This window comes from Bos indicus, chromosome 12 (assembly GCF_029378745.1).
Source record: "Bos indicus isolate NIAB-ARS_2022 breed Sahiwal x Tharparkar chromosome 12, NIAB-ARS_B.indTharparkar_mat_pri_1.0, whole genome shotgun sequence".
NCBI classification, from domain to species: Eukaryota; Metazoa; Chordata; class Mammalia; order Artiodactyla; family Bovidae; genus Bos; species Bos indicus.
The window spans coordinates 50,191,971-50,219,686 of record NC_091771.1 but is presented as its reverse complement, the minus strand read 5'-3'; the positions used below and the strand labels follow the sequence as shown (position 1 = coordinate 50,219,686).

Below are 27,716 nucleotides of genomic sequence, written 5' to 3'. Positions count from 1 at the left end.
TTACTCAAATGTGTTATATAGATTCTTTTCTTTAAAATTGCAACTATTCTGATGTCTCCTCCAAATTTTCTGTACCCTTTTCCTTGCATTATTTTTCTCATTGGCAATTTTCACTATCTCAGATCCTTTATGATTCATTTATTCATTCTATACCCCCTACTACAATTTAACTTTCATAAAGGGATTTTTTTTTTTTTTAATCAGCAGCTTCTCACTTCCTCCATCTCCTTGCACAGCACATGTCAGACTTACAGGTTAGATTTAATTAAACATTGTTGAATGCTTCCATTGTCTCAGCACTGTGTCAGGCACTTTGCACATTTAGTTTAATTTCCCTAGTTTACCTTTGAAATAAACATTGCGATTCTCATTTTGCAGATGAAAAACCAAGAGACTATGAAAGATATGGCATCTTTTCTACAGACAGTCATAGCTACTGGAATGAGCTTTAAACACTAGACCTCTTAACTGCGTGTTATGTGCTTTTCTAATATGCTGTGCTACAGACTAATCTACTTTTAAAAGAGTGATGTTTTTGAAATGGAATTTGAAAAGGACTGTCCTTGTCTATCCTTTGCCATCTAACTTCTCACCCATCCCATCTTCTGTCTTATTTCCCTGTTTATTTATTCCCTGTCTTATTTCCCTAAAGTCAGCCACTACTAAGGATATTCCATTCTCTTAATAAAAATCATGAGTCCCTGCACAGAGCTCAAACTGGTGCGCTGTGACAACCTAGAGTGGTGGGATGGGGTGGGAGGTAGGAGGGAGGTTCAAGAGGGAGGGGACATATATATATACACCTATGGCTGATTTATGGAGAAGGAAATGGCAACCCACTCCAGTATTCTTGCCTGGAGAATCCCAGGGACGGCGGAGCCTGGTGGGCTGCCATCTATGGGGTCGCACAGAGTCGGACATGACTAAAGCGACTTAGCAGCAGCAGCAGCATGGCTAATTCATGTTGGTGTACGGCAGAAACCAACACAATATTGTTAATTATCCTTCAATTAAAAATAAATTAAAAATATATCTATATAAAACATGAGTCCTTGGATTTCCTGTAAGTTACTCTTATTTATTTTACATCTGATCACTTTTTCAAATTTTGAATGGTCATAGAGGCAGAAGTCATATCTTTTGGGGAAGGAATCAAAGATATGCAGTGAGGCAGAATGGAAGGGCAGCCCTTGGTAGGAAGTTTAAGGACTTTCTATCTCTGATGCTTGAGCTAATGCAGAGGCCGCCAGGAAAGAAGCAGAGAAGAGGTGAGCCAAAAATTCATTTGGAGCAAAGGAACTGAGAATATCTAAGAACCAAAGTCTAGTCTGAGAGGAAACTGCCTTGGCTGAAGCCCAAGATTCCAATTCAAGCAACTTGTCTGACTGCTGTGTAAATGGTAGAGATATTCTTGCTTTCTTTGGCTCCAAAGAGTCTCTCTACTTGTAATCTCATTATTTTCTTCTTTCTTGGTTTAACTTTTAATGTAAACCGTTTGTTTCCACATCTGTAAAACAAGATAGTAGGGACTGGTGATCCCATAAGGGACCCTTTAAGTTTAAAATTCTGTGATTTTAAAATCACTGCATTTTTCTATTCAATTTTGATTCTAGACCTAGTGATAATCAGATACTTTTTTTACTGTGCCAAATTTACCATAGAATAATAACATATATTTAACCAAATACAAAGAATCACTGAAATACTTTTGGGTAAAAGTTAAAATGGTTTAAAAATCAATTTTATTTCTTAGTGAGATTATCAGACACCCTCACCTTAAGAATGATAACACAGACTGAGAAAGCTTCCCAAGTAACTGGAGCTGGAACATCTTCATGGGTTCTTCAGTAATGGTGATTTTTTTCCCCTTGATGTAAGTAAGCTATTTCAGGGCACATATATAGCTTCCAAAATTACTTTCCATTGGTCGAAGATGAAGTTTTAAAAGCCAAACAGAAATTATAATATTTAATGACCAAATTAGTCTTTTCTTAAAATGCTGAACTAATCTTAATAGTTTCTTAAGTAAAACAGAATTAGAAAGGAAATCTACCTGTTTCCTAATGGCATATACTAGTTTCAAAGCAAATACATTTTCTTTTCCTTACTGTCTCTCTTTGACTGGGACTAGTTTAAATGATCAGTTCTTCTCATTTGTCAGGTTTTTGCAGTTTACTTGAAATGCTTCCTAGTATTCTTCCTCATCTTTTCTTAAATACCCTTCCCCTATTTTTTGTGAGGGCTTCCCATGTGGTGCTCAAGGTAAAGAACCCGCCTGCCAATACAGGAGAGACATGGGTTCGATCCCTGGATCGGGCAGATCCCCTGAGGAGGGGAATGGTAACCCACTCTAGTATTCTTGTCTGCAGAATTTCATGGACAGAGGAGTCTGGTGGGCTACAGTCCATGGGGTCGTAAAGAGTCAGATATGACTGAAGAAACTTAGCATACACCTCTTTTTTGTGCTGACCGAAATCTTGCTGTGCCTACTATAATTATTATAAAAAGATTAATAATGAATCAAGCAGCAAAGATCATTTTAGTTGTGAAAGAATTTACCCAGTTATTTTCTTTACTTTGAATATTTTTTTACTTTAAGAAGCTTATTTTCATTTCATATTTGTATCCACTTTTTAAATGTTTGCTGAAGTTCATCTGTTTATCAGTGAATTCTATGAGGAAAGAAGACATTGTAGATTAATTTTCTCCTACTTTCATAATTAAAAAGCCTTGGACACTTACGCTTATTTAAATAGCATAAGAAAGACAATGGTATTCAAATTTAAAATGCTTCTTTTTAAAGAAAGCTAAGAGAGTCTATTCTTTAGCCCTGAACAATCAGTGTGTTTCCGGACTGTACAGTCAGGAAATACTTTACTTTTGAAGCAATAACGGTTATTCCTGGGAAGTTTTATAATTGGCTGCACAGTGATAACGTGGACTTGAACAAATACAGCAAAATTACTGCTGGCTTATCTAGAATGAAAGAGAACTTCTTAAGTGTGACAGAGTGCTACTACTGAGGATTATATCAGTTTGGCATATTCACAGCTCTTGGAGAACTGCTCCAATTTTCTGCTGGCTTCCTGACCAAAGGTATCTTTTCCTTTGTGTTTTTCAGCATCCTGATAATTTTTCCACCCCTGGGTTTGCTTAGGCCTTTAGACATCAGCATGGGGTGGCTGTAGAATTTATTTTATTTTGAAATTAAGTGGAGAGTTATTTTTACAATACCATTGGATTTCTTGGAGTGTAATAACTAATTATGGTAATTAATTAATGAGAAACAACAGTCTGACATCCAGGGACCTAGGGGCAATTTTTTTTCTCCAGAGTGAGGAATCGCTTTAATGTCTGAATTTTGATATTTGAGCTTATATCCTTTTTTTTCTCTTAGAAATTATACTTTTAATAAATTTCTATTTTCTTTTTTTAATTAATTTATTTTAATTGAGGATAATTACAGTATTGTGATGGTTTTGCCATACATCAAAATGAGATCCCTGAAAGTGTAAGGACAAAACACTGGCTAAAGGTGGCACCGTGCTTTTTCTAAATGTCATGAGGCATTTGAATAAAGCCCAATTTATTTTATCATCTGTTGAATTGGTTATTGTATGTTAATGGAAATGAATAATGTCAATAACTTGCAATATTTCTGGCTTAATGACAGAGATGATTTTCCATCTCCTTTTAATGTATATTATTTTGTTCCTATATTGGCATCAATGTAGAAATGAGCTTGTAGAAATCTGGATTTAGATGAGATCTTAATGAGCATCTATCTAGTCTTCCATTTTACTAGGGAGGAAATTCAGGTGCAGAATGACACAAATTCCTGGCAGATCTGGGGTAGAGTATAAATCTCTTAATTCCTGGGTAGAGCGATTATTCATTCTTTTAAAAATATTGTTATTGTGCGCTGCCATACAATAAAACTTTTGCCTTGAATTGGCACTGAATCTGCATCAGACTCTTTGCAACCCTGTGGACAGTAGCCTGACAGGCTCCTCTGATCATAGAATTCTCAGGGTAAGAATACCGGAGTGGGTAGCCATTCCCTTCTCTAAGGGATCTTCCTGACCCTGGGATTGAACCTGGGTCTTTTGCATTACAGGCAGATTCCTTATCATCTGAACCACCAGGGAAGCCCATAAATCTTTTAATTCCTGAGTAGAGGGATTATTAATTCCCTTTTTAATATTGTATTTGTGTGTTAAAATTATGTGCTGCCATAGAATAAAACTTTCGTCTTGAATTGGCATTGAATCTGCATCAGACTCTGTGACACGTAGGCAGATTCTGAGCAGTGGTGTGTCCATGACAAGAGTAAGAATAACTAGAGTTATTTTTTTAACGAAGTCTCAGCATCTGGAGACATTCCTGCCACACACATTCACTTCCTAGCTGGAGCGAGCACTGAGGAGAGTAGAAAGCGTCAGCTCTTCATTTTGGGGAGTGCCAGGTTTCTCATGAATTAGCAACAGGAATTTGCTAAACCTATCTCAGTCCTGGAGAACTTTCATCAGGGTTCTTGGTAGTTGTTCACTATTTGTATACTTCTGTTTGCTGACAGCTGTCAATCAGTTTCTTCTGAGCACGAAATTCTCTCCCAGTGGTCACATGGAAAAAAACTCTAGTTAAGACACAAAGTCATCCCAACTCAGTCTTTCACTTAAGGGCTTACAGTATAATATTAGAGAGAAAAAGAGATGTTGTAAGATGCAATACATGCAAGGAGTCAAATTCATTCAAAAGCACATATAAATCTAAATATATGTCAGTTAACACCCAGTGGTAAAAAATCTTCCTGCTAATGCAGGAGACACCAGTTCAATCCCTGGGTCAGGAAGATCCCTTGGGGAAGGAAATGGCAACCTACTCCAGTATTCTTGCCTGAAAAAGTCCATGGACAGAGGAGCCTGGCAGGCTACAGTCCACAGAGTCACAAAGAGTTGGACAGGACTGAGCACTCATGCAACATAGAATAATACTGTTTTCCCAAAATGCCTTGTGTATGTGCAAGTACTGGATAGAGATTTTTTTCTCTCGTGTTGCTTCTGATTGATCTCTTAAATAAATGTCTCAGCAGAAAGTTTTTGTGGTCCTCTAATAACTCTTTTTCTCACCAAGGACATTTTACTGTCCTTGCTTTATCAGTGTGTCCCTTTGGTATGGGTGCTGATTGTGTAGGCACAATCTCCAGAGGGTCTTCCTGACCCAGGGATTGAACCCAGGTTTACCTGCACTGCAGGTAGACACTTTACCCTCTGAGCCACTAGAGAAGCTCAATTGTGTAGGCAGGGGCTGTATAATATTAACTTACATGTGTGATTACACTTAGAAGAAAAAATAGAGTGGAATGCTGTTAGATCAGTTTCATAGCTGGAGCCTCTTTGCAGCCCAGGTCATTGAAAGCTGCATTTAGTCCTGACCTCAGAGAGGATATTAAAGGATATTAGAATCTATGTCTTATGGTGCAATTAATAATTCAAATTATTGGAGGATTAAATTACTTAGCTTAGTCAAAGTGATAAGCTTTGCTTCTATCAACTGAGTTATTAACTGGATTATATTTAGATGTTGAGCTTTTACTTGCGGTCACAGGGAAGTGTCCTGTGGGACTATAGAAATTCAAGCACTAATCAGTTCTTCACATAATATCTCTCAATATAATAGTAGAGAAAAAGTACAAACATATAATATTGAGGAACTGATACAACTAATGTTGAACTGACTATATTTTCAGTCTCAGTGATAGGATATAACTCTAATCATCAGTAAAATATTTGTCACAAGATAAAAATTCTGCAGGTTCAAAAACATCCTACAGATAATATTTTTCTTATTCTGCACTCCATAGAGAGACTTTGGAAATTTAATTGCACTAGAGTTGCAAAATCGGATGAAAAGTATTAGATAAACTATGGTTAGTGAGGAAGGAGGGGTTTTGCCTAACCCACTAGAGTCACTGTATAGACATTCTTCAGGGTTGAATGTCTAGGTCAGTCTCCGGCCCTTGTCAGATACTAAAACAAAAAGAAAATGAGAGAGGGCTAAGGTTGCTGATCATATGTTAGTACAAAGCATCTGACTTCCCTGGAGATATGTCAGTTGTTCAGGGTGAGTCACTGAAACTATAGCATTTGGACTTTATTCTTTCCCAGGAAATATTCTGCTAGCAAATGGAAAGTCTTGTAATTTTAAACTGTGAAAACTCTAGCCATATATCCCGAATAATTATGTGAAAAAGAAGAAATTCTGGTTTTAGAATGGTTGCTGGTAGATTTAAATAAATACCATATATGTCTGAAGGTGAAGCAACCCTGCATATAAAATGATCTGTTTCCCAAAGGTAAAAATTACCAGAAAAGGTTTCCCCTTTCCCAAGTCCACATACTGAGGATCTACTTTATACTCGAACTTATTCTAGGCTATGGGGATACAAGGAAAAATGTGGGAAAAACCCCAGAAATCACCACCCTCCTAAGGGCTTCAGTTCAGTTCAGTTCAGTCGCTTAGTCGTGTCCGACTCTTTGCGACCCCATGAATCATAGCATGCCAGGCCTCCCTGTCCATCACCAACTCCCGGAGTTCACTCAGACTCACGTCTATCGAGTCAGTGATGCCATCCAGTCATCTCATCCTCTGTTGTCCCCTTCTCCTCTTGCCCCCAATCCCTCCCAGCATCAGAGTCTTTTCCAGTGAGTCAACTCTTCGCATGAGGTGGCCAAAGTACTGGAGTTTCAGCTTTAGCATCATTCCTTCCAAAGAAATCCCAGGGCTGATCTCCTTCAGAATGGACTGGTTGGATCTCCTTGCAGTCCAAGGGACTCTCAAGAGTCTTCTCCAACACCACAGTTCAAAAGCATCAATTGTTCAGCACTCGGCTTTCTTCACAGTCCAACTCTCACATCCATACGTGACCACAGGAAAAACCATAGCCTTGACTAGACCAACCTTTGTTAGCAAAGTAATGTCTCTGCTTTTGAATATGCTATCTAGGTTGGTCATAACGTTCCTTCCAAGGATTAAGCGTCTTTTAATTTCATGGCTGCAGTCACCATCTGCAGTGATTTTGGAGCCCCCCAAAATAAAGTCTGACACTATTTCCACTGTTTCCCCATCTATTTCCCATGAAGTGATGGGACCAGATGTCATGATCTTTGTTTTCTGAATGTTGAGTTTTAAGCCAACTTTTTCACTTTCCTCTTTCACCTTCATCAAGAGGCTTTTTAGTTCCGTCCAAGGTAAGAGAAACCCAAGTAAGACGGTAGGTGTTGCAAGAGGACATCAGAGAGCAGACACACTGAAAGCTAAGGGCTTACATTCTAGCAAATCAATTACATAGAATGTTCAAAGGGGTAAGTGCTATAGAGAGTAATAAAATGTGGGAGAAGGGGTGGAATTCCAGGGGAATGCTGGCTGTCAGAGCATGTATGTGTGTCTTTTGGGGTAGGGGACAGATGCCACCTCGAGGTGACACTAGAGCATGGATTTAAAGGAGGTGAGGAGTGAACTGTCCAGTTATCTAGGGGAGGAGCTTGGAGTTCAGAGACCTTCAGGGAAGAGTGTGCCTGGCATGTCCAAAGAGTAGCCAGGACGCCAGTGAGGGAGAGAGCTGGGAGGAGTACGGTCAGAGGAAACGGGGTGAGGATGAAAAGATGAAATGCACGTTGAGTATCTCAAGGTCACACGGAGGATGTGTAGCCACAGTGCACATTTAATCTGTTTGTTTCTCATGTGCAGAGAGTGAGGGCCCTGTAGGACAATGTAAGGATTTTGTCTTTTACTCAAGAAATGGGGAGCTTGGAAGATTTGCAGATGAGCACCATGACAAGTTTAAGAAGGATTCTTTTTACTTTTGAGAGTACGTTAAAGGGGGCAAGGGATACCAGTTAAAAGACTGTTGCAGAAAACCAGACGGGAGATAATGAGTTGTATTCCATTTTATGTGAATGTACCACTTTTGGGCTTCCCTGGTGGCTCAGCTGGTAAAGAATCCACCTGCAATGTGGATTGACCTGGGTTCGATCCCTGGATTGGGAAGATCCCCTGGAGAAGGGGAAGGCTACCTGCTTCAGTATTCTGGCCTGGAGAATTCCATGGACTGTGTAGTCAGTTCATGGGGTCACAAAGAGTCTGACTGAACGACTTTCAATTCAGTTCAATTCAATTAGCTCAGTGATAAAGAATTGGCCTGTCAATACAGGAGAAGCAGATTCGATCCTTGGGTTGGGAAGATCCTCTGGAGAAGGAAATGGCAATCCATCCCAGTATTCCTGCTTGAGAAGTCCATGGACAGAGGAGCCTGGTGGGCTACAGTCGATGGGGTCGAAAAAAAGTCAGACACGACAGAGTGACTATCAGCAACGGTACCACCTTTAGTTTATCTGTTCACTGTTTTCCTTTCAGTTTTATTGCGATATAATTGACATATAGCATTGTATTTAGGTCAAGGGGTACAACATAATGATTTGATACAGTATATATTACAAAATGATTAACATAAGTTAACACCACTCACCTCAAATGGTTACAGATTTATTTTTCTTGTGAGAAGAACTTTTAAAATCTACTCGCTTAGCAACTTTCAATATACAATATGGTATTATTAACTCTAGTCACCGTGCTGTACAGAATATGCCAAGAACTTACTTTTCTTGTCACTGGAAGTTTGTACTTTATATTTTCAAGTTTCTATTGAGCTTTCTATTTGTTTTCATATCCCCAAATATTTTGTTCATCTTAGATCTTTAAAAAATCATAGCTATTTAAACAATATTTGATGAGTGACTTAGCTTCTTGTTCAAGTCATATAGTAATATATATATATATATATATATTTATTTATTTATTTAAAGGCTACCCACTCTAGTATTCTTGGGCTTCCCTTGTGGCTCAGCTGGTAAAGAATTCGCCTGCAATGCAGAAGACCTGGGTTTGATCCCTGGGTTGGGATGATCCCTTGGAGAAGGGAACGGCTACCCACTCCAGTATTCTGGCCTGGAGAATTCCATGGCCTGTATAGTCCATGGGGTCACAAGGAGTCAGACACAACTGAGCGACTTTCACTCACTTTCACTAGGTTAACTTAGGTTGTTTCCATGTCTTTACTGTTGTGAATAATTCTGTGATGAACATGAAGGTGTAGATATCTTTTTGAGAGAGTAATTTTGTTTCTTTTGAATATATACACAGAAGTGGAATTGCTGGATCATATGATAGTTCCATTTTTAATATTTTAGGAATCTCTGTACTGTTTTCCATTGTGACTGCACTGATTTACATTCCTACCAACAGTGCTCAAGGGTTTCCTTTTTTCCATGTACTCCCCAGCACTTGGTATCATTTATCTTTTTGGCAATTATCTTTCTATCAGGTATAAGCTGATATTTCATTGTGCTTTGCTTTACATTTCCTTAACAATTAGTGATCATTCACTTGTTGATGAATGTTTGAGTCATTTTGAGTTTGGGAATGTTGTGACAAAGGCATCTGTTAATATTTGTGAACAAGGCTTTCTATGAACATATATTTTCAGGGCTTTCACCTAAATATCTAGGAGTGTGAGATCGATCTGTCTAATTTCTAAGCAACTGCCAAATTCCCGAGGTGCTCGTGCCATTTTACATTCCTGCACACAACGTACGGGTGTTCCAATTGCTCCATATTCTAGTCGGTACTTGGTCTTTTTGATTTTAGCCATTCTAATAGGTGTGTAATAGATAGTATCTTTCTATGGTTTAAATGTGCATTTTCTCTGATGGCTAATGCTGGTGAGGGGTGTCTGCATTTTAATCTCTTCATTCAGAAAGTTAATTTTAGTCTTATTGTTGAAACTTCCATTCCTTTCAGCTGAAGCTCGTAATAATTAGTTTATCTCAGTGGTGGTTGGTACTTTAACCATGTTACACTTTATTTTTTAAATTTAATTTTAACCTTTTGTTCCCTTATAATACCTTTATGTTGTTGTTCAGTCGCCAAGTCGTGTCTGACACTGCAAGCCCATGTACTGCAGCAAGCCAGGCCTGTCTGTCCCTCACCATCTCCTGGAGTTTGCCCAAGTTCATGTCCATTGAAACAGTGATAATAATACCTTTTAGAAGTACTCAAAGGGTACATTGTAGTAATTTATTAAAGGTTTAGCCGCTTGTAGAGTCTCATGGCTTTGTTTTGGGGAAATGAATACATTTAAAAGGGGAAATTATAAAAGTGATAAAAATTTTCAGTCTCATCTTTATATTACTTATATCCGATAGTGTAATTTAAGTTTATGCTTTGTCTTGTGTGCTTAGTCGATCAGTCATGACCGACTCTTTGTGACCCCATGAACTGTAGCCCATCAGGCTCCTTTCTCCATGGGGATTCTCCAGGCAAGAATACTGGAGTGGGTTGCCATTTCCTCCTCCAGGGGATCTTCCCAACCCAGGAATCAAACCCAGGTGTCCCGCATTGCAGGCGGATTCTTTACTGACTGAACCACCAGGGAAGCCCATACTTTATCTTATGTAGGGTCTATTACTTTCAGTATTTTATCACTTACCATGAGAATGCATTGCGTGTGATAATAATAATAATTGTTCTGAATTCTCTTCCAGGTTCCTGATGTTATCAGCAGCATAAGGCAGTTATCGAAAGCTGCCATGAAAGAGGATGCAAAACCCAGCAAAGACAACGAGGACGCCTTTTACAACTCTCAGAAGTTCGAGGTCCTGTACTGTGGCAGGGTGACCGTGACCCACAAGAAGGCGCCGTCCAGCCTCATCGACGACTGCATCGAGAAGTTCAGCCTGCACGAGCAGCAGCGCTTGCGGCTCCAGAGCGAGCCGCGCGCAGGGGACTCGGGCGAAGACCAGGCGGGATCCGAGGCCCGAACGCCGGCCTGCCCCGTCGACGTTCTGTCGGAGGAAGGGGATGGCGTCGCCGACACCCACCCGGTCTTCCCTGCCGCGCCCAGCCAGCCTGGGCCATCTAGCTCGCGAGTCTGCTTCCCTGAGAGGATTTTGGAAGATTCGGGCTTCGATGAACAGCAGGAGTTCCGGTCTCGGTGCAGCAGCGTCACGGGGGTCCTGCAAAGGAAAGTTCACGAGAACAGCCAGAAGCCGCAGCCGCGGCGGAGGCATGCCAGCGCGCCCAGCCACGTGCAGCCCTCGGACTCGGAGAAGAACAGAACCATGCTGTTTCAGGTGCTGTCCTGGCCGGCGGCTCTCCCGGTGTTTCCCCATCCTTTGCTATAGCCGGAAGCAGCCCAGCGGCCAGCTTCTCCCTGGTCCTCAATCTGGAAGCATCCAACTTTTCTGTCATGTCCCCCAGGCAGCAGAGAAGGCAGGTTGGAGAAAGAGCGAAGGACAGTAGTGAAGGGGAATGTAAGAGAAAAGGGAGCAGGGCAGGGAGGGAAAGAGAGAGAAGCACTTTAAGGAGCATCAGGGAAAGTTGGTTGGGGAAATTAGTAGAGACTACCCAGATGGCGCTAGTGGTAAAAAACAAAACAAAAAAACCCAACCCGCCTGCCAATGCAGGAGACCTAAGAGACGGGGTACCATCCCCGAGTGGGGTAGATCTCCTGGAGGAGCACATGGCAACCCACTCCGGGATTTTTGCCTGGAGAATCCCATGGACAGAGGAGCCTGGCAGGCTACAGTCCATAGGGTCTCAAAGAGTTGGTAACTACTGAAGCAATTTAGCACGCATGCCATCGTAGCATCACCAGCGTTTGCCTTAGGTTGATTCTTCACTAGGGCCTCCCAGGGTGCTCAGTGGTAAAGAATCCTCCTGTCAGTGCAGGAAACACAGGAGATGCAGGTTCAATCCTTGGGTGGGAAGATTCCCTGGAGTAGAAAATGGCAACCCACTCCAGTATTCATGCCTGGAAATCCCATGGACAGAGGAGTCTGGCAGGCTACAGTCCATGGTGTGGCAAAGAGTTGGACATGACTCAGCACACACGTGATTCTTCAGTAAATGTTGCTATTTATTATTATTATTTTTTAATGACTGCAGAAAGTCAGAAGGGTTTAAAGATGTGAGTCTGGGAGAGTGTGAATCTTCTTGAAGGAGAGAGAAGTTTCTAGAGAGAAGAAAAGTCCAGAGACTCATGGTTGTATCTTCAGATGAGGGTACACCAATTTACTCTATCATACAAAGAAGAGGTTTAGGAAACATCGTAGGCCTGATAATTTATTGGATCAGTTGTTAAAATCATTGGGTGCAGGTTGTATTATAGGTGTAAAACACGATTCTTAATTCTAAAAAGTAGTTTTTGAAGTTGTACAGGGTATAGAAAGTGTCCAATTCCACTTGAAAGAACTGAATTCCTAACAATGCCCTGTAGAGATTCTTTAATTAATCCTCAGCTTTGAGGATTAGAGTTTTCCTCAGATTTGAGTTTTCTTGAAAAAAGGAGTGACGGTCCTTTTGTCCCATTGCAAAGAGTCCTTAAGAAGGAAATTGCACTGTGTACCTTGGTAAATAGTCCCAGGATGTAATATTTGCTTTATCAGAAGTTCATGGTTGTTTTGTTCTGTTTTGTTCTTGATAACTTGAGGCATGTGATTAAAGTGTCTATAGTCTTTTCTTTGGTAATACATTAACTGAGTTTCTTCTTTTTTTTTTTAAGATTTTTTTTTTATGTGAATGATTTTTAAAGTTTTTATTGAATTTGTTACAGTATTCCTTCTGTTTTATGTTTTGGCTTTCTGGCTGCAAGGCGTGTGGTATCTTAGTTCCCCAAACAGGGAGCAAACCAGCATCCTCTGCCTTAGAAGTTGAAGTCTTAACCATTGGACCACCGGGAAAGTCCCCTGAGTTTCCTCTCTTGATTTGTTCTTTTTCTTAGCTAGCCAGAGTCCATGTTGTTAATTTTTTTCTAAATGGTTATTTATTTAAAAAACTAAAAAAAAATGTATCTGCCCCATTGAAAGTATATCTTTCTGTTGATCCTTTGTGAGAAAGTAAGATTTTAAATTATAAAGGTTGGTTTTTTTTTTGAAAAGACAATAATTTCTAATTTGGAAAAAAATGGTTTCTTTTAAATTAAGAGCAGCTTATTTCATGATTTCTAGATGAAAGGAAGAATTGTTTTCAGACGATTGATAACTGAGGTTGTAAATTTGATGGGGTTAGGTATTGACACTGTATATTCCTATACAGTCCATGGTATTCTCCAGGCCAGAGTACTGGAGTGGGTAGTCTTTCCCTTCTCCAGGGGCTCTTCCCAACCCAGGGATCCAACCCAGGTCTCCTGCATTGCGGGTGGATGCTTTACCAACTGAGCCACAAGGGAAGCCCCAAAATACTGGAGTGGGTAGCCTATCCCTTCTCCACTGGATCTTCCTGACACAGGAATCAAACCGGGGTCTCCTGCATTGTAGGCGGATTCTTTACCGGCTAAACTACCAGGGAAGCCCATATATCTTGTATAGAGTATTTGAATCTGTATTATTAGTCAAATATTTAATTGTAAACTAAGATATTAGCTTCTTGGTAAGTTGAAATTAATTGGAATGCTTTATTTTTAAGGTTGGGCGGTTTGAGATTAACCTTATCAGTCCGGACACTAAATCAGTTGTGCTTGAGAAGAATTTTAAAGATATCTCTTCTTGTTCCCAGGTATGTATTGAAGTAGATTATAGTATTTGAGGAAACCAATTAAGGCTTGTTTCTCAATTAACCAGAAAATAACTGGGATTGAATCCCTTCAAATTTTATTTATTTTTTAAAAACGTATTTATTTTAATTGGAAGCTAATTACTTTACAATATTGTGGTGGTTTTTGCCAAGTGGATTTATCTTCAGAGTGTTCGTGTGTTTGGGTCCAGGTCCTCAGTATCCTAGTATTTTGCGCTCACTGTCATCAGCCCTGTCTCCTCGTAGCACCCCTTCATCAAAGGGCTGAGTGGAATTTTTGCGCTGGTGAGTTCTTTTGGAAATATCTTCTTGATTAGTTTTCCTCAGAATCTTGGGCAGTGGGTTTTGGCATCACTGAGTCATGTTTGCTCTTTATGCCATAATAGGTAATAAAAGGAGAACCAGTACTTTCAAGTTTATTGTTGTAAATGTTAAAGTTTGAAAAGAAGGTTTGTGTATGTATCGTTGGCCTTTTACTTGTTGTTAATTCTTATATTGTGTATATAAAAGTTTTAAAAATAATCAATACAATTATATGTGGTTGAGGTCATATCAGGCATAAAGTAGTATTCTAAGTACCATAGTAATATAATAATTTAGTACAGCTATCCAAAAATTAGAGCTGCCTAATTATATGGCAAACCTAGGAAGAATTTCTGAAGATGTTGGAATGGAGGGAATATCTAAATCTGAATATGGGAAAGCTAAAAATGCAAGGATGCCTCTGAGGCGGTCCCTGGAATAGAGAAGCAATAACTTATTTCCTAATAGGTGTACCTTAGAGGTACCTTCAGGGTCTTGGATCTTGCCAAGGCCCTTTCCTATATTTTAATGTTGAAAATCAAGGCTGCCTATTAAAAAAATTTTTTTTTGAATTTTGGAGTTAGCACTGCCATAGGTAGGATGTTCAGATATTCTTCTGTTGGAAAATGACAACTTTTAGTACATCTTGTTAATTACTCTCCTCAGACTCAGCTAATGTAGTTTCACTTCCAGTGTTTTATTTTAATATTTGTTCTGTTATATGGAGACCTAGAATTATGTTCTGAAGATAAAAGCTTTCTACTCTAATAATTGAGAAAGGCAGCATCTGACTCTAGGGTGAATATATTGAAAATTTCTAAATTCCTATTTAAGGGACAAAAAATTTGGTAGAAAGATGATTCACTTTAACTGAAAAATAGTATTTACTAAGCATTCTCGTAACAACATGTTTCCTTGGGGTCTTTGCATAATCATAAGGTCTGTGAGGGTGGGTGTCTTATGCTGTAGAGCCTCAGAGAATAAGATGTGTTAAGACAGAGCTTAATGCTTAGGTGTTCAATAAATGTTGAATGAATATTTCTGTATATTGGGCCTCATGCCCAGTGTTGAGGAGAGAGTTGTGTGCAAAGCTGTGTATTTCCTGTTTCCCAGAGCAAGAGTCACCATTGGAAAAGACTGTGCCTCTTCCTAGCCCCACCCCAAGTCTTGCAGGAAGAAAACTAGCAATGCTCATTGACCATTTAAGGGAAAAAAAAAATTGAAAAAGAAGAAAAAAAGAACCAGCCAAACCAAATATGTAAACTTGCAGTTCAAACAAGATTTTTCCTTTCCTTTTCTTTTTTTTTTAAGCAAGCTTTGTAGTGACATTAAGAATTAAGAAAAAGAATTGACTGAAATATGAGGAAGCTTTGTGTAAAGGCCTTTGATCAGAATAATTGTCAGGTTAATCTCTGCCCCTCACTGCGTGGCCAGCTCCTATTACTTTTCCACAGAATTGCACTGATGGAGGGTGGCTGCATTTGGGAACAGGCATACTTTTAAACATACGACGTGATGTGACTCTTTGCGACCCCATGTTCTGTAGCCCACCAGGCTCCTCACATGTACCCCTATGTATGTTTCTTTCTTCAAAATCAGTAGGACTGGATTTTTGGCAAGCGTGAGGAATAAGGGAGTGGTTTTCTTTACTGGAACATTGCCACTGCCTGAAAACTTGGTCAGCTGGTGACGTACTATGCATTTTCCCCATTTAATGCCAAGTTAGTCAAAGATTTTTTTTTAAGATGATGCTATTTCTCCATTTTATTTTATTTACTTATTTTATTTTGGCTGCACTTTGCAGGCATGTGGGATCTTAGTTCCCCGATCAGGGATTGAACTCATTCCCCATGCAGCAGAAGCACAGATTCTTAACCTGGATCTCCTGGGAAGTCCCAAGTCAAAGAAATTATATAATCATGAATGAGTTGTATCAGATGGAATTTACTTTTACCTCATGGACTGTATAACTTTATTCTTCCTATTAACTTTTTCTTTTTATAGAGTTGATTTCCTTTTTCCATATCCACTGGATAGGTGAGGCTTATTAATACAAGAATTGTGGTTACTATTTATCAAACATGCAAAGAACTAAGATATTTCTTAGTTCTGAATCTGAAAAATTTTGGGGAATAGGTGCCATGACTACTATTTTATAATGAGAAGTGGAACTTCCGAGATACTTTTTATCAACACATCACAATATCTCATACCTAGTAAATTGCTTGAATTAAGGTGGAAGCACAAATCTGACTCCAAAGCCTGTTTCCTTTTCCCTGGAATTCAAGTGATTGCAGGACAACTTTAAAGTTTTGGTTTTCATGACTTTTCAAAGTACCGTGCTTTCTGTTAAAGCAACAAGGTGCTCAGTTCAGTTCAGTTGCTCAGTCGTGTCCGACTCTTTGCGACCCCATGGACTGCAATACGCCAGACCACAAGGTGCTACTGGCTGCTAATTGGTGTGTATATATTCAGGCTGATTGAAGTTCTCAAATGATTCAGAATTTTTTTATAAAGTGTAGCTGAGGTTATTTAGCTTGTGTTCAGAAAGTACAGATTTGTGAATTTGGATCATTGACATCTGCAGTAATTTCTTTAATGTATTCATCTTCTAACAGTTGTGACTCCTTGAATGTCTATAAATAGACAAATGTTCTAGTAGTTCTAATGCAGGCTTTAGGGAATTGCATGTCATTTCAGTAGAGCATTGTCAGTTTTATGATTCTTAATCTCAAGTAAATAAGAACAGGGTTTATGATGAATCATCAGACTGCTTGCTCAATGACGACCAATAAATTGAAAACTCTGGTACTGCCAAACACTGGGTAGTGGTTTTATTACAAGAGACAGTGGATTGTGCCATCCTGCTTTTCCTTCTGTGGCCCCGAGTCACAGAGTGTTTGCCAGAAACAAAGCAATCTGAGCTGGTTTTCTTTATTTTATGTATCAAAAGCCTGCCATAAAAGTTTGCTCTGACATTATGTCCCCTATCACAGTGCCGTGAAGGAGAAATTCATGACAGTGTGAAAGCACAGAACTGTTTGCATAGTGTTGGTTAAATGGACATAATCTTATAAACTCCCCACTTCTTCTCTCTCTAGGGTATAAAGCATGTTGATCACTTCGGCTTTATTTGTCGGGAGTCCTCGGAGCCTGGACTGAGCCAGTATATCTGCTACGTGTTCCAGTGTGCCAGTGAATCTCTGGTAAGTGGGGTGACTGCTGTCCACAGGCTCCTCCCCAAACCTCTGACTCCTGGGAGACTTGTCTCTGACAGACCCAAGCCTCACAGAATGGCCATCAGTGGAAAAAGAGGAGGGCAACCAGAGATGAGTTTCTGCCCTTTGAGGCAGAACCACAATAGAAAAACAAAACCAGATTGTCTTGGTAATTTTTTGGCCTAGATAATTTTCTTGAGTTTAACAAATCCAGAAATATTACTGGGAGTATTTTTCAAAGGTGGTGCTTGTTGTTGTTCAGTCGCTAAGGCGTGTCTGACTCTTTGAGACCCCATTGACTATAGCATGCTAGGCCTCCCTGTCTCTCACCATCTCCCAGAGTTTGCCCAAGTTCATGTCCATTGAATCGATGATGCCATCCAATCATTTCATCCTCTGCCACCCTCTTCTCCTTTTGCCTTCAATCCTTCTCAGCATCAGGGTCTTTTCCAATGAGTTGGCTGTTTTTTTTAAAAGGTAGGAAAAGCTTGATCATGGAAGAAGAGTGGTTACTTTTTCCATTGCTCATGTAAGAAGATAAAGAAGACCTTTTATTCTCTCAGTTGCTCTAACATTTCAGGGTAGATAATGCTTATTTCAACAGGGTAGACAGCGATTTTGTTTTTTTCTCTGTATTTCATCAGCCCCTGTCCTCCTTTTAAAAACACTTTCTTTATGGTCTTTTTTTAGCCTTGATTTTCTTTCTTTGGAATTTGGAAGCCAATTTTTCTCTCCAGCGTTCTCACTCCCTCTTTAATGGGAACAGTTAGAATTTTCGAAGAAATATGTAAGACGAAGTTGGAAATGGTTCTGAGTGACTAAAAATATGTCAGTGTTTTCCCCTAAATTTTTTTTACATATTCTTCCTTTTTACATATCCTTCCTGAGTTACCTCTCCTAACCATTTTAGCACATATCTTTAGATGTATACATTACCATTCTTGGAAGCACGGCATTTATTAGACATACATCTTCCCCCTTGATTTTCCCCAGGGAAATACCACCACTTAGAACAGAGTAAGCCAGGCTGCATTCTCCTCAATTCCTTAATGCATGTTGCCATCCTCTTTGCTAACTCATTTTTAAAACTTTTTGTTTTGTATCGGGATATAGCCAATTAACAACGTGGTGTTAGTTTCAGGTGAGCAGCGAAGGGACCCAGCTATACGTACACGTGTATCCATGCTCTCCCAAACTCCCCTCCCATCCAGGCTGCCATATAACATTGAGCAGAGTTCCCTCTCCTATACAGTAGGACCTTGTTGGTCATCCATTTTAAATCCTCCCTAGTAACTCCTTGGGAGTCACTGCCTTCCGTGTTCCCAGCGTGGACACTGAGTTGAGGGATAATGAAGAAATGGAGATGAATTGGTGCCAAGACACTTTCTGACTAGGGAATGTAGCATTCAACGGTTTTTACGCAAGAGGGGTCCTTTTAAAGTTTTGCTCTCACTTTAGGCAGTTAGCCATACCAATGAAAACCACATGTTGATAGCCAAGTGACACTGTATTATATAGGTTTAGTTTAGGGCTTGGGATAGAAATTTAAGGGTCACTGGGTGAAAAATGATTGAAGGTGTGGGGGTTGATGAGCACGCAGGGGCAAGAAAAAGAGAGAAGGCTAAAGAGAGCCAAGGATACAATCCTGGAAAATGCCAACTGAATAAGACTTAGGTAGAAAGTGAGAATGTAGGGTAATCTTGCCCCATTCCCCACCCATCCACTGCCTGACTCGCCCCTCTTCCTTCCTTCCTCAGTCCCTCCTCCGAAGACTGATTCTTCCTGCACTGCAGATCCTTGCTCTCCTACCCTTCCAAAACCTGCCGTATTTTGTTTTGACTGTTCCATTTACACAACTTCCATATTTAGAAATCATAATGCATCCTTTGGTACCATCTATATCCACCTGTTTACGAAATCCTACAAACCAGCAGTCCCCAACCTTTTTGGCACCAGGCTCTGGTTTCATGGTCCTGCTGCTGCTAAGTCGCGTCAGTCGTGTCCGACTCTGTGCAACCCCATAGACGGCAGCCCAACAGGCTCCCCCGTCCCTGGGATCCTCCAGCCAAGAACACTGGAGTGGGTTGCCATTTCCTTCTCCAATGCATGAAAGTGAAAAGTGAAAGTGAAGTTGCTCAGTCGTGTCCGACTCCTAGCAACCCCATGGACTGCAGCCTACCAGGCTCCTCCATCCATGGGATTTTCCAGGCAAGAGTACTGGAGTGGGGTGCCATTGCCTTCTCCAACTAGTTTCATGGGAGACAGTTTTTCATGGATGGGGGCTGGAATTGGTTTTGGGATAATTCTTTAAGGACCTTTTAACTGGGAGATAGATGTATAATTATGACTGATTTTCACTGTTGCATGGCAGAAACCAACACAACATTGTAAAGCAATTTTCATCCAACTAAAAAAAAGGAAGGAGCATGCAATCTAGATCCCTCATGTGCAGTTCACAGTAGGGTTTGTGCTTCTATGAGAATCTAATGCCACCACTGATCTGACAGGTGGCAGAGCTTAGGTGGTAATGTGAGTGATGGGGAGCAGCTGTAAATACAGATGAAGTTTCGCTCACTTGCCCACCATTCACCTGCTGCTGTGAGGCCCAGTTCCTAATAGGCCATGGACCGGTATCGGTCTGTGGTCCCACAGTTGGGGACCCTTGCTATAAACTCGAAGGTAGAATGTCCCATATGTCCATCTCGCTTTCCTTTTTCTCTCTGTCTGGTATCTAAGTCTGGGCCTTCTTTAGAAAGATAATCGCCTTCGTGTCCTAACTAGTCTTCCTGCCACTGCTTTAATCTGTCATCTGTCTATAGCCTACCTTACGTTGTAGTTTTTTTCTCACGAAGGACCAGTTTATGGCTCCTTACTAAGAGACAAAATCTACATGGTCTAGCGTGGCAGAAGGGCCTACCTCATGCTTCTCCGTCCCCCCGAAAGCTCTCCCTCTCTCTGCTGTGTCCTCCCACATGCTGTCCCCTGCGCTCAGCTGTCTCTAGGCCAGACTCCAGAGGCTGCTGTGACGCCTGATGTGAGGCTGCGTTTATTTGGCTTCCTACTGAAGCAACAAATGATTCATGCATAGGACACGTGAGATCAAGGAGATACGTGGGTGGTGCGGCTCACAGAAATGCCGCTGAAATTCTGAGCTGCATGGAGTGAGGGGTCTGCCTGTCAGAGGAGGGCAGAGCCAGGGCTCACTGCTTTCATACCATCGGGTGGGGAATGCGACTGTGCCAGCCTTGAGGGTCCACCCGGCTGCTATACAAGGAGACTGTGTATATTCTCTTTCTGTATCCGTTTTCACATTCTTTTCTGGGAAGCAGGCCTCCTTTGCTCTGCTCTGACTTGAATCCCTTTGCCCTTCTTTTCTACTGTGTACTTTTTAGGACCCTGTTTAAAGATAAACTCCCAGTAACCCCTTTCCTGACACCGTTTTCCAGGAATTGACCCCTTTCCCTGCTTTGTTGTAATTGCTCTTGCTGTGCCTTGGTCATAGATCTCTAACAGTTCCTGCAAATCCATTATCTTGTGTGTTTGTTCACATAACTTTCCACCCCACTGGGTGGTGACTCCTACAAGGTCAGGCTGTCCTTACTGTTGTATCCCCCATTAGTTTCTAGAAGAGCAGGGGTTGGTAAGTGTATTTTTGAGTGATAGAGTGTGTTACTCTTAACTTCAGGTAATCTTTTTATATGTGCTGGTTAATCTCTGATTAGGGCTTCTCTCATGGCTCAGATGGTAAAGAATTGCCTGCATTGCAGGCAGGAGACCCGGGTTTGATCCCTGGGTCGGGAAGATCCCCTGGAGGAGAGCATGGCAACCCACTCCAGTATTCTTGCCTAGAGAATTCCATGGACAGAGGAGCCTGCTAGGCTACAGTCTGTGGGGTCACAAAGAGTTGGTCATGACTGAGTGACTAACAAAAAGAACAGTAACAAATTTCTGATTACTGGATAACCTCCACCAAGAAGAAAACTGTAAAACCTTCTGATTTCCAACCTCTTTTACAAGTTTTGTTTTGCTTGTATTTTTTAGTATTTTTATTTTTCCCTCGTGTACATAGGATGAGTTTTCAGAACAGGAAGTCAGAGTTGAGAGTCTAGGAACATGCTGCATTTTTCCATCTTGAGAAGTTCTGTGGCTCAGGCAACAGCCAAGACTGGCTGAGAATGTCTTCCTGTTACATTGAAGTTGCATCAGAATATTAGTGCTGGCATCATTATTCTTAAGGAGGGGCCTGTGCTGGAATCTTTGAAATCCTGTTCACTTGTTTTTATCAGTAACCATCTTAACTGAATGGTGAGGCATCAGAATTGCAAGCTACAGGAAAAATTAAATGTAAATTTCCTGTATAAAGGAGGATGGTTCAAGCAGCTGACATATAGAATAAAACAGTCAAATATTATATAGGTCTAAGCAGTGTTATGTTTGATGTGGCTTGGTAGTTGTGAAAGACAAAATATTGCAAAACTACACATGCTGACTTATCTACTCTGAGCACAGAGAATATGCAACTAGCTTTTTCTCTTGTTTCTTTGTAGAGATTGTTATGAATGATAAACAGTGCAGTAAGTCCCACACGTACGAGTTTCATTTTGAGAACTTGTTTGTAAGTCCAATTTGTTCCTAAGTCCAACAAAGTTAACCTATGTACCCAGCTAACACAATCAGTTATATAGTACTGTACTGTGATAGTTTTCTAATACTTTTCACACAAACAATACATAAAAAACAGACAAAAACAATAAAGAAAACACTTTTTATCTTATAGTGCAGTACCTTGAAAAGTGTAGTAGCACAGTACAACAGCTGGCACACGGGGGCTGGCATCGAGTGGACAGGCAAGAAGAGTTACTGACTGGAGGAGGGAGAGGAGGTGGGAGATGGTAGAGCTGAAGGAGTGTCAGCAATAGGAGATGGAGGGCAATCTCAAATTTCACTCACGCCTCATGCTGATGGCACAGGTTCTGCTTCCTTGCTGAATTCAATTCCATCTACCCTCTTGAAAAAACAATCCAGTGATGTCTGGGTATTAGCTCTTTTTTTTCTCACCATAGATAACACAGTAACACTGGATTGCATTCTGAACAGCTGCTGCAATCTTTATGTACGGGTCTACATTTGGGTCCTGGGTCTCATAACCTTAACAGTGTCTGCTCAGATAAAATACCCTTGCCGTTTCCTGTGTCATGAATCTCTTTGGTTCTTCAGTTACTTCTTCTTCCTTTCGTCTTTGTCTTTTTTCTGGGCCTCCAGTTCTATCAGGTCTTCATTAGTAAGCTCCTCTTGTTGCTCACAACAGTCCTGTGCAGTAAAGTACACAAAAGCACAACCACTTGTAGAGGACGGACGCATGTGACAATGTGCGCCAGGCATGTGTGCTAACTTAACGTGATTTGACACGTGAACGCATGTTCATGTCTTTGAAAGTTCCCAACTTGAAGGGTTCCTGGATAGGGGCCTTACTGTATAGCGTTCAGATGGGCCCTGGAGGGTTACTCCAGAAGTTTAGATGCTCAGTGCTCCTCCTTCCCTCCTTCCCTTGCTTCCTCCTTCCCTCCCTTCCTTCTTTTGTAAAGTAACGCAAAGCAAGTGGCTTAATCTTGTTTAACCACATTTGAGATTTCTGGAAAATATCATTTCTGCTTTCTCCAAAAGTGGTTTAAAAGGTATGAAAAAAAATGGAACTGACTACTGTTCATAGACAGAAAAAGTAGAACTCCTCAGATCCACAGATCCCCACAATAGTATCCCAGGAAAGTAAAACTAGTAAAACAAAGAAACCCCCCCCAAAATCCACATTACCAAGACCCAGGCTTTGTGTGGGGTTAAGAGTGTAGATTTTCCCAGAGAATGAGGCTAGATAATCTTTTGAAGTCCTTATATATTCTGTGATTCTCATTCTTAAATGCCATACAGAACTTAAGTTTGGTAGGGAAATGTTTATGAGCATTATTTTCATCATGGAATTTCCCCTTAATTTCATAAATTAGCTTTCTTTGTTCCATCACATAATTTTCTCTGGAAATTTAATTTTTCCTGATGGTCACACTAAGAATACTTTCTTTTTGTTCCATATGGTTGATTTCTCTTTACTCATTCCTTTAGTGTTAAACTTTTAACATTTCTAGGATTTTTTGTTGTTGCTGATCTAAACTAAAACAATTAAGTTATTCATAATACTGATTTACCTTCCCGGAGTTTGAGCAAACTCAGGGAGCTGGTGATGGACAGGGAAACCTGACATGCTGCAGTCCGTGGGGTCGCCAAGAGTTGGACACGACTGAGCGACTGAACTGAATTTAACTTCATAGTATTAATTTAACTTTTAGTTGCTCTGATACCATCATAGAATTTATAAACCATCTATAAAATGGTAGATTAAAGCAAAGTAAAACACTGAAAATTTTAGAAGTAAAATTTTAGTAATATTTATGGCTGGGAGAAATCAGTAGCCACATTTCAGTCACCATTGAAATGATCTCGTTTCATCTAGAAATGGATTAAAAAATCATGAAAGTTCAGTATTTCCATTGGAGGCCTTTTACATCACATTCTTACCAAATAACAAATAATAAACTACCTGAAAGTTAAACAGGTGACTAACCCCTTCACTGCCTTAAATTAATGAGAAACAAGAAAACAATAGTAAATATCAATGTAAGTCATTGAAATTGCTTTTGAATACATAACAAGGCAAATAAATTAAAATGCAAAGTTACTAAAGCATGTAGTGCTTTTATTTTTGAGCGTTAGAACTCTTTATTTTTTTAAATTATAGTATAAAAGAGCAGATTATGGATACTCCATTTTTTGTACATAGAATGATATGAAATTATTGATGAGCCTTTTAAAAAGTTATAGTAAAACATAGCTGACTAATCACTGGCTACTTGGTCCTTTAAGCAATATCAGAAGAATAAAGTGTCTTTTTAAATTTTTTATTGGAGAATAATTGCTTTACAATGTTTTATTGACTTCTGTCATACAATAATGTGACTCAACTATATATATACATATATCCTCTCCCTCTTGAATCTCACCCCCATCCCACCCCTCTAGGTTGTCACAGAGAACCAGACTGAGCTCCCCGTGTTATGTAGCAATTTCCCACTAGATTTCTATTTTACCCATGGTATTACATCAGGTGGCGCTAGTGATAAAGAACCCACCTCCAGTGCAGGAGGTAAGAGGCTTGTGTTTGATCCCTGGGTCAGGCAGATTCCCCTGGAGGAGAGCAAGGCAACCCACTCCAGCACTCTTGCCTAGAGAATCCCATGGACAGAGGATCCTGGCAGGCTACAGTACGTAGGGTCACACACAGTCAGACATGACTGTAGCAACTTAGCATGCATGCATGCATTATATTTCAGTGCTGCTCTCTCAGTTTGTCCTACCCTCTCCTTCCCCTAGTATGTCCAGGTGAATGGATAGAGAGGTTGTGGTACACATATACACTGGAATATTACTCAGTCATAAAAAGGAACAAATCTGAGTTAGGTGAACTGAGGTGGACAAACCTAGAGCCTGTTATACAGAGTGAAGTAAGAGAAAAACAGATATTTTGTATTAATGTGTGTATATGGACTCCAGGAAAATGGTGCTGATGAACCCATTTGCAGGGCAGAAATAGAGATACAGAGAATGGACTTGTGGATGAAGTTTCTTTTTATTCCAGGCTCTTCATACACTCAGATGCAACAGTGGAGTAACTCCATTAAGTAATAACTTTTTCTTAAACCAGGCCGTAAGGGAAGGGAGAAAAAGGTCTTTAAAAATGGCTGTGTGTACGAAGGGTCTTTTCCCTCAACATCCTCTCCAACACTTGTTATTAAATATTTCTTGTCTTTTGGGTAATAGCTATTCTGATATGTGTGTGAGGTGATATCTCAATTGTGGTTTTGATTTGCATTTCCCTAAAAATTAGTGATGTTAAGCATCTTTTCTTGTGCCTGTGGCCTTTTGTTTTGGTAGAAATATAAACTGGTGCTGCCACTATGGAAAACAATATGGAGATTCCTCAAAAAATTAAGACTAGAATTATCATGTGGTCTAGCAATTCCATTTCTGGGTATTTATCTGAAAAAACTAAAAACACTAATTTGAAAAGATATGCACCGCTCTGTTCATTGTGGTTTACAAGAGCCAAGATATGGTATCCATGGAAGTGCCCATCAATGGACGAATGGATAAAGAAGATGTGATGTGTATATATATGCACATGTATGTTCTGTGCTTAGTTGCTCAGTCATGTCTGACTCTTTGTGACCCCATGGACTGTAGCCTGCTAGGCTCCTCTCTCCATGAGATTTCCCAGGCAAGAATTCTGCCATTTCCTTCTCCAGGGGATCTTCCCAATGCAGAGATTGAATCCAGGTCTCCTGCATTGCAGGTAGATTCTTTACCATCTGAGCCACCAGGGAATATATATATATATATATATATATATATATATATATATAATGGATTATTATTCAGCCATGTAAAAGTATGAAATCTTGCCATTAATGACAACATGATGGACCTAGACCTTGAGGGTATTACGCTATGAGAAATAAGTATGATTCCCTCATATGCAGAGTATAAAAAATAAATCAGAAACAAACACACACACTCAAAGAACAGATTGGTGGTTACCAGAGGGACCAGGGGTGGGAGAGAGAGCAGAATGGTAAAGGGGTCAATTGTATGGTGACAGATGGAAGTGAGACTTGGGTGCTAAGCACACTGTGTATACAGAAGTTGAATTAAATTTGTACCAAGAAACTTATATAATGTTATAAACAAATGTTACCTCAATAAAAACAGAACAAAACAAAGCATAGTTTATAAAGCGTGTCAATGGTTTTGAATATCAGAGAGAGTTTGGATGAGGCACTGGTACTTTACAGCTCCCCATGCAGGTTTTAGACTTTGACCTCAGTTCTACAGTGGGTGAGAAAACTACACTTTACTCTGATGATTGTGCCACAGAGGAGGAAACCTGGCCTGAAGTTGGCTTAACAATGCCTGGAGGATGAGCTGTTGGTTGACCTCGAAGAAACAACCAGGAAATGAGAATGCTAGAGTCCAACTTCTTGACTAAGTCATTGGAAGAGCAAGGAAGAGACAGGCTGGCAGTTTTCAAGCTCTTGACCTAGTGGTGAGACCCCGCTGTTAGACAGGAAGATGTCAGCAGTTCTTAGTGTCACAAACCAGAAGCAAAATGTGAATATTAATAAATAGAAGCCATAGAGAAAAGACAGGAGTTCTCATCACAAGGACAGAAAAAATTCTGTTTATTTAATCTTGCATCTATGTGAGATGATGATGTTCACTAAACTTATTGTGATAACTATTTCATGATGCATGTAAGTCAAATCATACTGTACACCTCAGACTTATACAGTGCTGTATATCGATTATATCTCAGTAGAACTCTAGGAAAAGAAACTTCAGCAGCCTTCATAGAATTTCCCCAAGATTATTATTTTTTTAATTTTTAAAAAATATATTTATTTTTAATTGGAGGATGATTGTTTTACAATATTATTTTGGTTTCTGCCATACGTCAACATGAATTAGCCATAGGTAAAAATATGTTTTCTCCCTCTTGAACCTCCCTCCCACTTACCATGTTATTTATTGAGCTCGTTTCTCCCCAGAACTTTGGTTAAACACATGTTCACTTGTTGCACTAAAAATGATCCAAAAGGATAAAATCAATAAGATACTTATTAACACAAGTTAATGTTAGACTTATTTTGTTGCTCCCTATGTATTGCAGGCAAAACTTCCAAAGAGATCTTTATCTGATAAACTACTTTAATAAAGACCTTAGATAACCAACAATGACCTACTGTATAGGACAGGGAACTCTACTCAATATTCTGTGATAACCTATATGAGAAAAGAATCTGATAAAGAATGAATATATATATGTATAACTGAATCACCTTGCTGTCTACCTGAAACAAAACTAAACTATAATTCTATAAAATTTAAAAAAAGAAAACAAAGTTCTGATCGACTATCATTTAACTGATAGCATAGTACTCAGTGGGATTCAAAAACAGCATTCAAGTAACAGGTCAGTATTGTTGTATTATGCACATTAAAATAGTCTTATTTCATCCAGTTTCCAATTTTATGTATAATTAATTGAAGGTCTAACTTCAAGACAATGTTTTCTCTCTATCATCAAAATTACATTATTAAGATTTAGTAGGCATCAACGAAGCCTCGCATTGCTATTGGGCTTTTAATATGTTACCCTGAAGGCAAACGTTTGCAGACCTGGCCTCTGTTTTTCTTGTAGGTTGATGAGGTAATGCTGACTCTGAAACAGGCTTTCAGCACGGCCGCTGCCCTGCAGAGTGCCAAGACCCAGATTAAGCTGTGTGAGGCCTGCCCCATGCACTCTTTGCATAAGCTCTGTGAAAGGATCGAAGGTACAGTATAAGTTGGCCTTGGCAGAGAGGAGTTTGCTTTGGCGTTGAGGAAGTGAGAAAGTTGCTACTGTTGTTGAATGCTTCTTTGTTTCGATGTAAACCAAGAGCCCTAAGAATTATTTCTCACATC

At 39.9% G+C, this 27,716-nt stretch overlaps 1 protein-coding gene across 7 annotated transcripts in view; it reads left to right on the top strand.

The window, feature by feature from the left end:
• Positions 1-27,716, top strand: part of TBC1D4 (TBC1 domain family member 4) — a 210,753-nt gene that overhangs the window by 115,567 nt on the left and 67,470 nt on the right. For all 7 annotated transcript variants that reach the window (XM_070800342.1, XM_019971563.2, XM_019971564.2 and 4 more), the window contains exons 2-5: positions 10,602-11,189; positions 13,522-13,611; positions 17,034-17,138; positions 27,454-27,586. In XM_070800342.1, the coding sequence (XP_070656443.1) occupies positions 10,602-11,189; positions 13,522-13,611; positions 17,034-17,138; positions 27,454-27,586 (916 nt within the window). The remainder of the gene's footprint in view (positions 1-10,601; positions 11,190-13,521; positions 13,612-17,033; positions 17,139-27,453; positions 27,587-27,716) is intronic.